The 13502-nt window shown below is 43.0% G+C and overlaps 1 protein-coding gene across 5 annotated transcripts; it reads right to left on the bottom strand.

Moving 5' to 3' along the window:
• Positions 1 to 289: 289 nt before the first annotated feature.
• LOC147187661 (glycerophosphocholine phosphodiesterase GPCPD1-like) lies at positions 290 to 12678 on the bottom strand. Of its 5 annotated transcripts, none has more exons than XM_086099968.1 (20): positions 12433 to 12678; positions 10687 to 10753; positions 10199 to 10289; positions 10022 to 10106; positions 8956 to 9031; positions 8388 to 8429; positions 7868 to 7991; positions 7276 to 7516; positions 7040 to 7202; positions 6838 to 6967; positions 6621 to 6675; positions 6437 to 6532; positions 6105 to 6179; positions 5665 to 5704; positions 5501 to 5559; positions 5369 to 5434; positions 5158 to 5294; positions 4770 to 4905; positions 4501 to 4661; positions 290 to 2397 (listed from the first exon to the last, which is right to left on the bottom strand). In XM_086099968.1, the coding sequence occupies exons 2-20, from the start codon at positions 10733 to 10735 to the stop codon at positions 2193 to 2195; spliced, it is 2031 nt and encodes a 676-aa protein (XP_085956094.1). In that variant the 5' UTR covers positions 10736 to 10753; positions 12433 to 12678; the 3' UTR covers positions 290 to 2192. The 5 variants fall into 5 exon arrangements, with proteins under 5 accessions (XP_085956094.1, XP_085956096.1, XP_085956097.1 ...); XM_086099969.1 differs by lacking the exon at positions 290 to 2397 and adding an exon at positions 2433 to 3789; XM_086099970.1 differs by lacking the exons at positions 10199 to 10289; positions 10687 to 10753; positions 12433 to 12678 and adding an exon at positions 9468 to 9506 and having other exon boundaries at positions 8956 to 9183.
• Between the last annotated feature and the right edge of the window lie 824 nt (positions 12679 to 13502).

Genomic DNA, 13502 nt, shown 5'->3' with positions numbered 1-13502 from the left:
CTTTTCCCGGAAATTAAAACGCAAAATTGTGTACACACGCACTCCAGATTCAGTTTATGTTGAGGTGGTTTGTTTACAGCAGCAAATTACAGTACGGTTCCTTTTCGACATGCTGTTCAGTCTACATGTGATTTGCAATTCACGCATTAAAATATATTGCACACCCTTTGTCGTAATTTATGCCTGACTGCAGGGGCGGTTCTGGATCAATTTCACTGAGGGGGCCGGGCTGGGGCCAGGGGTTTTGATGGGGGGGCACATTCAACCCAGGGCTAAAAAGACAGATTCAAAATCTTGACTTTTTATTTCTTCAGACTTTGAAATTGTAGTCATAACATTACAGTGATGAGAAAAAAACAGTATTAGGAGGGCTAAAATGTCTGCAAGCGTAACAATACGCTGTGTCCATCTGTTGAGAATATTCAAGCCAGGGGATGATATGGTACCAGCCTGCCGGGGACAAAAATTGCAAATACACTGAAGCTAGATGTTTTACATGCATATAATTATCCAAATTTTAAAAGGCAATGTCTTATATATTGATCCTGTTAAATAAAAATTAAAATAAAAAGGGAGACTAAAAAAGTTACACACACACGCGCGCGCGCACACAAACACGCGCACATACACTCACACACGCGCGCGCGCACACGCAAATAGCACTCGTGTCGTGGTAATTTCCTTCTCTGCGGACTGCTTCTCATTTTCCCGCTCATTTTTAAATGGCGCAGCGCACTAAAGGGTCCGACTAGAATGTTAAATCACGCGCTTTGGTTCCACCTTTCGCATCGGCGACTCGGCACGACTGCGTAATCTGCGCTCGGAGGGGGGGGGGGGGGGCCACAGGGGGGGGCAGAATCGGTGCTACAGGGGCACTGGCCCCCGTTGCCCCCCCCAGAACCGCCACTGCCTGACTGGCCCATATCATCAAGAGCCATATGGCTCTTGGCCTGGAAAAAGTCAACACACATGAAACAAAAACAGGTTCCTCTTAATTTTTCGAAGCAAAGAGTATGTTTGTTCGCACCCTGTTCCAAAAACTCAGCATGAAAATGTGTCTGTGCATGACATTCCAAGACATACACCACCAAGTGATAAAGTATTGTTGCTAGTAGGATACTAGAAACAATGTAACAGAAGGCAAAAACAGTCCTCCAACTAAAGCTTCCCAATGATGATGACATGACCCCTATGTGTGTGTGAGGGGGGGGGGGGGGGACCAAAAAGCTCCACAAAGTCAACTTGCATCAAGTTTAAAGAGTGATGTGTTGCATTTTTACACTTCACGTGCCACGTTATAATCATTTCCACTTTCACAAAAAGGCCACTAATTGAGGAAAAAAGTGGACAAAAGCAAGACTAAAAACAGGTTTGAAGCTCTTATTTGAACAGGTTCCTCATCTTCATACAACAAAGAGGATGCAGAAAAGTGGTTATGATTGCACGACTGTCTGTGTCTTATGTGTTGTGTTGTATGATTTTATTTTGACTTCAAGCTGGCACCGCGAGAGTGGCTGCCTTTACAGCAGCTCCTATATTTTGTTTCACTTCTTCCTTTCATAACTTTGCTATGAATTGGGAATTTCTCCATTGTGAGACTAATAAAGGTTTTCTTATCTTATCATCCCTACTGCTTTAAAGGGAAATGGCTACATGCACAAAAACAATGGCACATACTGTTGTACTATGACAGCTACGGTAATCCACTGTTATATTGCAGTTCACTTGTCGTGGTCCAGCTCTATCGCTGTTTCTTTTCACATTTTCAGATTTTTTTTCTTTGTATTTGTGTGTGCGCGTGCATTGAAATACTCTGTGTTTAAACAACGTGGTTAAAGCGTGAAGAATGGGTATGTTAGGTCTTATATTACAATCCGTTTTTTTTTTTGATTATTCAATCGATTTTCCAAATATTTTTTGCTTGCAAGTGTTGTGTTTAAAAAGTCTACTTTGGACACAGGTAAGTTTGGTATGTAACTCCTGTGATGAACAGTGGATCACGGCACTGCATAATGTTGCAGTGCTTTATGCGGCCTAATATCACACTTCAGTATCCCTGCCTAAAATCTGAACGCAGAGGCAAGCAGTCGCTACAATTGAAATTCAAAGTGGCCATTTTGTGCACATCAGCGAAGGTACTTGTCAAATTCAAACTCAGAACACAAAATCCCTTTTGTGAGAATTGGACGGGGCTACGAGGAGCTGAGGCCAGAGTCGGACTCGGCACTGCCGCTGCAGGCCCGCTCCTTGCCGGCGACACATGGCGCCATGGAGCACGGTATGGAGTAGCAGGAGCAGGCGGGACTCTTAAGGGTCTCGTCTGTGATGACCTCCCGCAGGGAGTGTTGCTCCTCCACCTGGAAGATGTTGGACTGCTCCGCTTGTTCCTCGCAGATCCTAGAGAAACAGAGGGGGAGTTTGCTTTGCTTTGATACATTTCTATCAGCAGTGTCAGCAACATATTATCATTTTGGTGAATTACATTTAGCCATTTTACACTTAAGATACAAAAATGGGCCATGAGGCAAAGAAAAAAAACATTAATGCACCCATTTTTGTTGACCTCAGCACAATGAGTACAAACCTGCATTTGGGCTCAGTGGTTGATTGCATTAATTGCTCTTATGTCACTTTCCATTGTTTTCAAATTATTGTGAAAACAGCTGCAGTTTTGTTGGTATTGGAGTTTTGGGTGTGACTGTATTTTTTCTTCAAACAGTACCAAACCTTAAAACCCTTGGGGTACTTCAAGTCTTTTCTTGGACTTTGCACTGACACGAAATGGCAGGACAGGTCGCATCTGAGCCTTACTAGAAGAGTGCAGAGTGGCACTTAGTTGTCCACTTCTGCCACTTTGCAGTGTTGAAAACAACGGTTGCCATCCATGTAAGCGTTTTACGCGTCACACCAGATGTCACGTAATTATTTTCATTTTCAGACTACAGGAGGCCATGCCGCAGTTGAGGCAATATCCTGTCTGTTACGTATCCATTGCAGCAATTTTATGTCTAAATATGGATAACCTGATGAAGAACTACAATGTGGCGTCTGTGTAATTATGCAAGCAATCCCCATACTGATGCATATTTTATTTTTACTTTTGTCTCAAGATTGAGGGTGTTTTTTTAGTATAGTGTGACAGCTAAGTATCCCAAATGGTGAGGCAGAAGGCTGGTGATCTTTTAAGCTTTCGACGTAAAGTGAGGCTGTAATCCCTTTAAAGACTATCATTTGAATTCCCCCGGAGGATCACATGCTGCAGAGACCAAACCGAATGTTTGTTCTGTAATGTTTATGCTACTAAAAACCTTGATGCTAAAAATACATATAGGATCCCCATGCAATTCAATTAGCGCTGTGAAGTCGGAATGTTTGACAAGACTCATGAGTAACTCTCCAAAGCTTGGCCCGTGAGGCATTTTGTGGCCCATGGCTGTTCGAGTGAGCAACGCATCCAACACACCCGGTGCCTCATGCAAAAGCTTGTCATTCAAGTTTGAAGCAACCCAGCCACAGAGCGCGACATGCCAGGACCCATAAGGCAAAAAGAAAATGATAAGTCAGGGCAGTTGACCAACTATTTCTTGTTTGGTTCAGTCCCAATGCACTACTCTGGGTTAATAATTAAGAAGTGCATAACAAGTCAACTGTCTTGCATTATCACTGAGGAACATTGAAAGCTCCTGTTTCCAAAGTCAAATATGAGCATCCAAGCACTAAAATGCCAGAGATACTTAACAGCAATCTGACGGACTCGACTCCAAATTTGGCAGTGAGACGTCAGTAATTCTGGGAGTAAAAAAAAAAAAAAAAAAAAAGGAGTTAATACAAGTGCCTGTGGGACATGTCGCAATGCACGATGAATTGTATTGTGGAGAGGAGCAGAGGAGAAGGTCACACACGGGTGATTATTTTCTTGTCTGATGTGACGAGCATTGAAGATGTGGAGAAAATGTTTTTGCAGAAACAAATCTGTGAGAAGGCAGAAGAGAAACAAACACAACCTGCTGACCTTGCAGCTTTTCACCGCCAGGCAACTTTGTGACCCGCTCCAAAAAAACACAATCAACTGGAACGGCAGTGGACGTCCGCCAAAGCCAAATAACCCCTATTTGTCAGACCGGGAAATTATCATCAAAATTTCCTGTAGGAGATGGTAATGCAACGAACAATTTGGTCACTTTCCCACCATGCACAAATGCGATCGGGCTTAAGAAGTGAAAATAAGTCATTTCGTCATGTTGACCTCAATGCAGTAAGCCAGGATTGGGTTCAAATCTGGGCTCCGGCCTTCCTAACACTGACTGAGTGCTCAATAACTCTAAAATATTCATATTTCATGAAAAAGAATACCGGTAGTTAAGGCAAGACAAAGACTCTGCCCAACAGTGACAGTGCATGTCCTGCCACTGAAAGGCAGTTAGGCTCTAGCTCACTCACGACCAGAATGAGGACAAGTGCTATGACGACAGAAAAAAAATAGAGGCACGGATGTCTTACCTGTCATAGATGAGTCCGTCAATGCCCTGCTCCCTCAGTTTCCTCCTATTCTCGTGCTCGTTGTTGTCATCGCCCCAGCTGAACACCACCAGGCCTTTGTCCTGCGCCTCCCTGATGAGGCTCACGTTCATCATCAGCTCCTCGGTGTGAGCGCTGATGCCCTGGACGACACATTTGTTAAAAAATGTAAGCCTGATGTCCAAAAACGGGAATAGTGTTCCTGTTTAATATCCAAAGGAGGGTCCAAAGGAGGGTGGGCGGGGTCATACTAGAATGTTCTCGCTCTGAGCGAAGCTCATGGCGATCTCGGTGGTCTGGCAGCGGATGTCCATCAGCTCTGGATACTTTTCAGAGATGCCCTGCGTCAGGAAAAGGATTGGGTACTTGTTCTGCTTGCGGCGCACCCTGAGGGATAAACACAGGAATAAATTTGGATATGACTTCATAGGATTCTATGCTACCAGACATCTAGCGGTTATTTAGTCCAGACTACATTGAATAGTACAGTATTTATTACATTATTTGGAAGTTAGTTAACTCAACCCAACCCCATTTAGATCGGTAAAATTAGCTGTGTTTGCATTTTAGTAAAGTTTGTGTCTTAGTTTGACTGACCACGAAGATGTCACTCCTGTTAACGGTCGTATGCGAGCTTACATGGAGCAGATATCGGGGTCGAAGCAAGAGAAGACGATGCGTCGCTTGCCTCCTTCACGGAGAACGCAGGACAAAATGATGTCTATGAACATGTTCATGTTGAAGTAGGATGACATGTTGCCTTCCCATGACCCGTCCTGTCGGGACAAACGTTGAGCGCTTCGCACATTTCCATAGATTTAGCTGTCGTGTTCTGTTTTAGATGCATCACCTTCATCTGACTGATCCATTTGAGCTCGATGTTGAAGCCCACATGTTCTGGGAGAGCTTGGAAGATCTGCGTCAGGGGGAAGAGGAAGGATTTCAGTCAATCGAGAAGTCAAAAGAATGATGCTTGTCTTACCTGCGAGAGCGACGGGAAGGGCTGATGCTCGTCAATCTCGTCATCGTCCTCCATCATGTCTGAAAAAAAAAACACCGTTGGGTCAGCTGAGTTATGTTATTTGACGTCGTATCTGAATCAGCTTTTGGGAAAAAAAATAAAATAAAATTTTAAAAAAACAAGACCTTTGAGATCGCTTCCCTTCATGGCGGTGACGTGAGCCAGCTGAGTAAACAAGACAAACACACATACTTAACTGGGCACCTTGAGAACTGTGCGGCAATCTCACAAACGTGCAGTGACACTCAAAGTTAACCCTTGTGCCCAATAATATAACTGTCAAGAAAATACAGTCACGTCATTAGGCTGCCTAAACTAGAAGCGTTCTTCGAGTAGCTTTAATATCAGAGAAAACAAAAAAAAATGTCAAACATAACTTTTGTTCTAAATAAAATTTAATGACAGTAAATTAAATTTTTGGGCCACAAAAATGGGACACGTGTGGGTATAAGACGAGATTTAAAATACATCAATAAAAACATTTCTTTTTGCCCCAATCTGAGCAAAATGATTGTCATTGAAAAAAAAAAAAGTCTGATGAGTTTGTGTGGACTGTGTAACTTACCTTCAGAAGCTGCAGCTGATCAAACGTTAGATCTTTCACAGGCACCTCAATGAGCTCTAGAGTCTGGTCATTTTTCTGGAAAATGGCACGCGACATCCAAGTCAAGATAAGGGATTGTTTTCCCATTTGACATGCTTCTACCATTCCACGTGACACTGTGCAAAAGTCACTGTGTCAATGTATTGCGACGTGAGGCATGACCAAGGCTGTTTGCACATAGACGTAGCTGACCTCCCCCTTTGTCTACAGCGCTCATGGAGCCCGTCAAGTAAATGCTATGCCGTCAATCTTATGTTGTCATTGTATTTCATGACCCCAATCCAAGCTGTGACCTTTTTCTTGGTGGCGATGCAGCACGTGAGGTCATGGTACACGATGGGCACGGCGTCTTTGGAGAGGTGGACGTCGAACTCCACGTAGGCGGCCCCCTGCGTGTCCAAACAAAGTTGCATGGGTTTTGAACGGTGTACTGTCGAAAAGGTCGCGCTGCCTTTGTTGGCATCCAAAGAGACATACGTGCTTGGCGGCGCTCTTAAACGAAGCAATGGTGTTCTCTCGCACTCTGTGATGCCTGAAAACATAAATAGTGCATTTGGAGAGACTGGCATGTAACAAGAGAGGGGTAGAGCGCCAAAAGCACCTTTCGCACAGCCAGTCAAAAGCTAGAACAAGACAGCACAGTGAGACTTTCCTTGAATAGCCAAAACCAGCATATTGACTGTACTGTACTTACTTGGCAGCTTGGGTGCTTCCAGCTCCCCGGTGGCCCACGTTCAAGGACCTTCCTTTCTTCCAGTACTTGCTGAAGGTGGCACTCATGTCGCACTGCAGGCCCGGGATGGGCCTGATCACCAGGTAGTCCACTGCAACACAACAGACGGTTGGGCTTCTTCCTCGCTGTCATCTCATCTTCCCAATCTTTACAGGTTCCTTGCCTCGCACTTTGCCGATGGTCTGCCTGGAGTTGCGCCCCATGATGGGTAGCGTTACCAGACCGTGGTCCCTGCCGCTCTCCAGGAAGGTGGAGGAGAGGAGGCAGGCGGTGCCCACGTAACCCGGGTGAACGTTGCCCTGGACCACGTGCTCGCTCATATCTTCCTGCAAAGTCCCACTATTAGAAAAAAAAGGCTTTCAAAGTCATCCTCACCTCGACCCAGGCGTGTCTTCTTGCCTCAAAGAACTCAAAAGTGAGCTCCAGGTTGTCGGGGTCCATGCTGTGGATGCTGTACTCGGTCCACCGTGAAGGTTCCAGGGCGTAGCCGCACTCTGGCTGCGAGTGGCGGGACTTGTAGCATTTTGGGCTGATCATGCTGATCTCCAGGGTGGTGGGCACCTTGGGTGGGGATGACATGTTGTGCGAGTCCTCGCCCTCTTCGTCCTCCTCCTCAACACCCTCCAGTGTCAATTTGATCCTGAACAGATGGGCAGATGCAAACTATGTTACCAAATGGCATGTTACCTTACTCAGGCCTTAATTGTTTTTCCCCAAAACCTTTTTAAATCAAAGCCAACTGCAGGGCACTATATAAAATGCATTAAAGCCAGAGCTGCCCGAAATGAACAAACAAAAACAAAAAAAGCAGGTAAAAAATGTCCATGTGCTGTTTTTGGGGTTTCAAAAAAATGGAACTACTGCACACTTGACCTCCTTGACAAAATGGTCAACGCCTGCTCAGTGTTCGTGTTTTATTCAACTCATGTAACCGCTGTGGGCTCAAATCATTCTCCCAAGAGGATGTGTTGGGCGTTGCGTTTTGGCCCACCTGAAACGAGACTTCTTGAATTTCTTCTTGGTGATGGACACCGGAGACATCTTGGAATAGTGCAGACGCAGGCGAATCTCCGTTTGGCACGTGAGCCAGCCGACGTCGACACACGTGACCCCATCTAAAGCGTGGGAGGACACAGCAAATGAGGAAGGACATCGTTCATGCTTAATTTCAGTTCTGTTCTAGCTCCAACAACGCTATTCAGAACCAAAGTCTTAGAAAATTAAACTATGCCCTGAATTAAAAACAAAGTCTGCTGTTGCTCAGAACAAATAAACAGGACGCTAATATTGTGGAAAAAAAATATGAATGGGAAAAAAAAGTGATTTCGTATTTTTGTTAATCTCCAAATGACTTTTTTTCCACTTTGGATGCAAACATTATTTCGGTTTGACAGTGACAATATAAACAGAGATTTTTTGTTTGTTTTTTAAATTCAAGCAGCTGACACAGTCCTACTTGAGGAAATAAGGTTAGCTTTTTATTTCTTTGTTCATTTGGTCCAATGACTTACTGTGAATTCCAAACTGCCCACTGTTGACATTCACGTGAGGTGCTGTAATGAAGGAAAACAGCATTAGAGAAAGCAAGAGAAAATAAATGTGTCAAAAAAACAAAACCGCTCAACCCAGAGCAGCTCCTATTAATAGTTACTTTATATTAACAACAATACATGATAGTGTAGCTATACTTTGTGAACATTGAATGGCAACCATTAAAGGACAAGCTCGGAATGATGCCTTTCCAAAGCTAACACCAAATATTGTGAAAAGAAAAGAATTTGTTCCCAAGAATGATCGTGTAACAGTAATAAAGGGTGGTGTGACAAAGGTGTTTTTGCCATAGGCTTCTCTAGAACCAACTTGGTTTGCGAGAGCAAACATTACAGTCATATGCTTGTTACCCCAAGCGACTACTGCAGCGTTTACGTGTGTGTAAAGCTCGTTCCAGAAAGTATCCCAGCTCATCGCTTCCATAAACCAACAAGTGCTGAAATGTTCTCCAGGGGTGATTTTTTTTTTTTTAAAGCTCTACAAGGAGTTTATTAACAAGCTTTGCCCAAGCCAAACCTGTTGTAATACCTGTGGGGCTCATGGTGCGGGGATGATGATGGCTCTCCCACACATTGACTATCACCTGAGAAGGATCGCCCGCCCTCTGCAAGTAAAATGTTTGTTTTGTTTTGGGGTTTTTCACAGTTTTAATGCACACAGCATGAGTAAAAGGTTTCGGTCTGCTCTTCAAGTCATCTTTGGACCAGACAGACCATCAGTGGCCTTGGGCGGAGGGTTGGGAGGAGGGGTGCATGTCTGAAAAGGGGGGGGGGATTTGTGAGAGAAGATGGAAATGTTAGGCCCTCCATGGAATCGCCAGATTTATACAACGAGGTTGGAGAAAGTATTTTGACAGCATTTTAATTTTGAAATACCACCGTTTGTGGATTGAAAATCATTTCTAAAATATAATATTAATAAATACACAAACAGATTTTACCAACAACTTAACCTGCGTGTGCATATGACGAAATACAGAATTTGCTTATCGTGTCATTTATGGCATTCAAGTTTGCACATGCAGCAAAATTTGGAACCACCTTTCGTCGAGTCTGCAACAACAACTAGATTAGATGATTCTTCGTAGGCATTCAAAGGAAGGTGAAAGTTCATGAAAGAGAGAGAGAGAGAGAGAGAGAGAGAGAGAATTATTCACAGATTCACAGACAGAAGAGGGGGAAAAAAAGTAGTCTTCTCGGTCCTGCCAGAAGTCAATCCATGACATCAGCTAGGTCGCACTTGGACATGTCACAAGATAGAAAACAAGTGTGTTTAGTCAGGTTAGCACGAAATCTTTGCCCCAGGTACTTAGCCTTTAGATGACGCATTGTTGTATTATGAAACATTTAATTGTCTACCATGGATGGATTTTCCTTTCTGTGCCTGGGAGGAGTCACTCAAACAAAACACAGCCACAACACATCGTCCATTTCCTGTTCTATGGTTTTACAGTAATTGCACTTTTTACACTTCACAACTGTTGGACACAGTTTCTTGAAAATCTGTGTCAATTTCATCCATGTCACACCCGACAACTTCACAATTGCAAGATATTTGACTTATGGCATCAGAGTGTTAATATAAAATGACTCACTTTTGCCTCTAGAAAGAAGCCCTTGAAGTAGCGGTACTTGACCTCAACTCCCCTGGGAATGGCGACCGTTGTCATCCACTTATTTCTGGTGAAGCGAGAGGGGACATTGCAGTCAGAATGCAAACAAAAAAGATCTTTTGAGCCTTTGTGGAATTGCAAAACCAAGTTATCACAAACCCCTCATCACTCAGGGCTTTCAAGACCACTGCTTTTTGGTAGCTCCAGATGCCGAGGGATTCACAGCTCCCAACCACGGCAATCACCTCGCCTGAGGAGCATTCAGGAGCGGAAATTTTAAACAGGAAATAAAAGGCCAGTAGCATATCAACTACCTCGACAGCATAAAACACAACAGTCAACCCTAGCTATTCGCAGGTTTTCAGGAGCATTACCTGCTGCAAATAGCAAATATGTTCCATGTCAATATGTTAAAAACCCTAAAAGACTTCAATAGAAGTCTGGCTCTTTGTGCAGTTGACATCAGAGGAGCTAATGTGGTAAGCATTTCAAGATGAGGCATAGGAACGTCTGGTAAGAGCTCAAGGCAAGGTACAGTATGGACCCAACGAAGGATAGAGTTGCAAGAATGACAATGACATTAAGTGACAAATCAGCAAGGGTTGACTATTTGTACTTTTGTGTTGTGTCGGCCGGGTTGAACAAACCTGGACAAGTTTCTCCTCTGACACTGAGGGTCACCTGGGAGACGTCCATTATTGACAAGACTGTCCACTGCCACGTGCCAACGAGAGGGGGGGGGGGGGGGGGGGAATATATTATTTCGTGTACATATTGTCACTCAAATACCCGCATGGACAGTAATGTAAATGGTGTCGATAGTACACATTTATATTAACTGTGGAAATGCTTTGACGCTTTGTACAGTTACTCTAGCAGTGAAATGTCATTTTAACCCTCCTGTTGTCCTCGGGTCAAAATGACCCGTCACTGTGTTAAAAACGCCCCAAAAAACCCCTAAATGATAATTTTTTAACTTGAAATTTTATGACTTTTCCTAGATTGGCCCCAACTGCAGAAAAATTGAAATGTTTTTATTCACATTTCCATGTGACATGTGACAACATTCCAAAAAAAAGTACAAAGGTGGTCTTTGGGTCAAAATGACCCATGACGCAAATAGGGTTGAAATCAAGGTCAAGGTTATTTACACACCATAGAATGTTTCAGTGTTTTAGTTGTGTCTCAGATCAATTAGTAGAACACGTGAACAAGACAGTAGTAGACATAAACAAGACAAGATACGTTCTCGTAGATGGCAGAACTCTTTTTTTGTGGATTTCAAGGGGCTATAAAGGTGCTACAGATGACAGGACTCCGAATTCTCTCTGTGCTGACGCCATGAGTGTGCATTATGACATTGAAGAGGCTCTAGAGCTGATTTTTTTCTGCTGTCCAGCAAGACAACTGATTCTGAAGAGGAAGTAGAGGATGTATCAGAAGAAGATGGGGAGGAATATAACCCAGAATATGATGAATCATCTTCAGAACAAGAAGAAATCCCTGAAGCTGAAAGAGAGACGTTCCTTTCAAAAAATGGCAAAATAACATGGTCCTCAGCAGCATACAACCAACAAGGCAGGCATGCAGAACAAAATGTACAGGAGCTCCTGAGAAACCTGATGATCCACCTTCCACAGCCACTTCCCCAGCGAGGGCAAGTAAGAAGAAGAAATGCCAGTTCTGCCCTCAAAAGAAGGCCTGTAAAACACATACTGTGTGCTATAGGTGAAAGAAATATATCTGCAAAGGCTGTGCACTTGCATACTGCGCTACATGTGCTAATTAGTTGAATGGGTTATCTTATTTTTCATATTTTTGTCTTGTATTGTATTGTCCTAAATAGTTTACTGGAGGAAAAACAAGAAAGAAACTTTAGTCATTGGAATGAATACAAATGCATCCATAACTCATTTTCGCACATTTTTTTCCTTTTATTAAGCTATAGAAATCCAAGTGAAGAGGGAGAACTATATCACACATAATGTGGTGAAGGACACGTTGTTTCTTCAAGTAATATGAAATTTGGTGTTTAAAATTCAATTTAGCTGCTTATTTGGGGGGTTTAGTGAAGATGGGCCATTTTGACCCGGAGGACACAGGGTGTGTACAGGAAATGAGGACAACAGAGGGTTAAATAAACCGGTTTACCGATTACACAAGTATGTCACTTAAATACCCTATCATGTAAATAACATCGAAAGCACGCATTTTACATGAAGTTGCCGTTTTGTTTTTATGTGTGTTTGTGTGTGTGTGTGTGTGGGGGGGGGGGGGGGGTAAGTACATACATTTAGCCTAAACGTTTACAACCGAAATTGACAAATTACTAATTTTTTAAACACCATAGGCCACGCAAAGCCTGCCCGACAGCTTTCCTAATTGTTCATTACCTTTTTAGGCAGCGATGGGACGGTTCGTGATGGAGTCCTTTTGGTCAGGTTACAAAGGCATCTTTAGGAACGGTAACGAACCTCTCCGCCTTCCGCGAGGCATTTTTTTTTTGTCCGACAACGAATGATACCGCTGAAATTAACTTGAACTTCTTATCACGTCAACGAAAACGGCTTCAAGGCGGTGACACGCGTAAAAACCGCAGAGCTAGTCCAACAAATATCTTTCTGTCCTCGCCTAGTGGTCGAGAGAATAGCGACAATGTAGAGGATTTCATTTCAAATTAAAACAACTACAATGTTCAAATGTAACTTTTCTGTTATTTAATTTCAAATTTTTGACAGTATGATGATAGAAGAAGTATTCAAATAATTTCATTGCGAAATATTGGCTTTTTAATTATTTTCGTCTCGCAAACAAGACACTCTTGCGTTTTTCTTTGAAAGCATGCGTTAGTGTTATTTGTCTCCTTATTTTCCGCTTCCCTTCACCACACCGTTGTAATAAACAAGCTGAGACCAGCCAAAATTCATAATGTAGTAGTTATGTTCACGTGTTTAACGGTGAAAGTCTCGTGTTTTCTGTCTTTTTTTCTTTTTTTAACAAGGGTCAAACACGTCTGAATGACTGTGGTGCGTTTATTGTCGTCCGCGGAGATCGTAAAACACGTTTTGTTTCATTTCCCAATCAAAAAACACTGAATACACTTTGGATTGAGTTGACGTAATAATGCCTCGCTGGCTTTAACCTTGCCAAACACAATCCAATGTTATCGTTATCTAGACTAAGATTGCATCTGAGCATTTTATGAAACACCATCAATGCAAAAACCGAACGATCAGGAAGATTTTTTGTGTATGTAGCCATTAGGGAAGTGAAAGTAGTAGTGTCTTACTTTTAGGCGTCCCGTTCCTGTTTACTTTAGTGTGCGCATTGAACGAGCTAGTCTGCTTCAGTCATACGCACCGAAGCGTAATATCATTCATCTTATGATAATAATAATTGTGCACTCGCATTGTCAGATGTTAATGCCGTGAGTTGGAGAAGGAGACTTTCCAGCTGCATAATC

Source organism: Hippocampus guttulatus, chromosome 20 (assembly GCF_054856545.1).
Source record: "Hippocampus guttulatus isolate MCC_2025c chromosome 20, RoL_Hgut_1.0, whole genome shotgun sequence".
NCBI lineage: Eukaryota > Metazoa > Chordata > Actinopteri > Syngnathiformes > Syngnathidae > Hippocampus > Hippocampus guttulatus.
This window is presented reverse-complemented; position numbering and strand designations above follow the sequence as displayed.

Coding starts and splice junctions, on each gene's coding strand:
- LOC147187661 (XM_086099968.1), bottom strand. CDS start 10,735: ATGGACGTCTCCCAGGTGACCCTCAGTGTCAGAGGAGAAACTTGTCCA. Junction 10,290..10,686: donor CAGAGGAGAAACTTGTCCAG/GTTTGTTCAACC, acceptor AATGCTCCTCAG/GCGAGGTGATTGCCGTGGTT. Junction 7,203..7,275: donor TCACTTTTGAGTTCTTTGAG/GCAAGAAGACAC, acceptor GGGACTTTGCAG/GAAGATATGAGCGAGCACGT.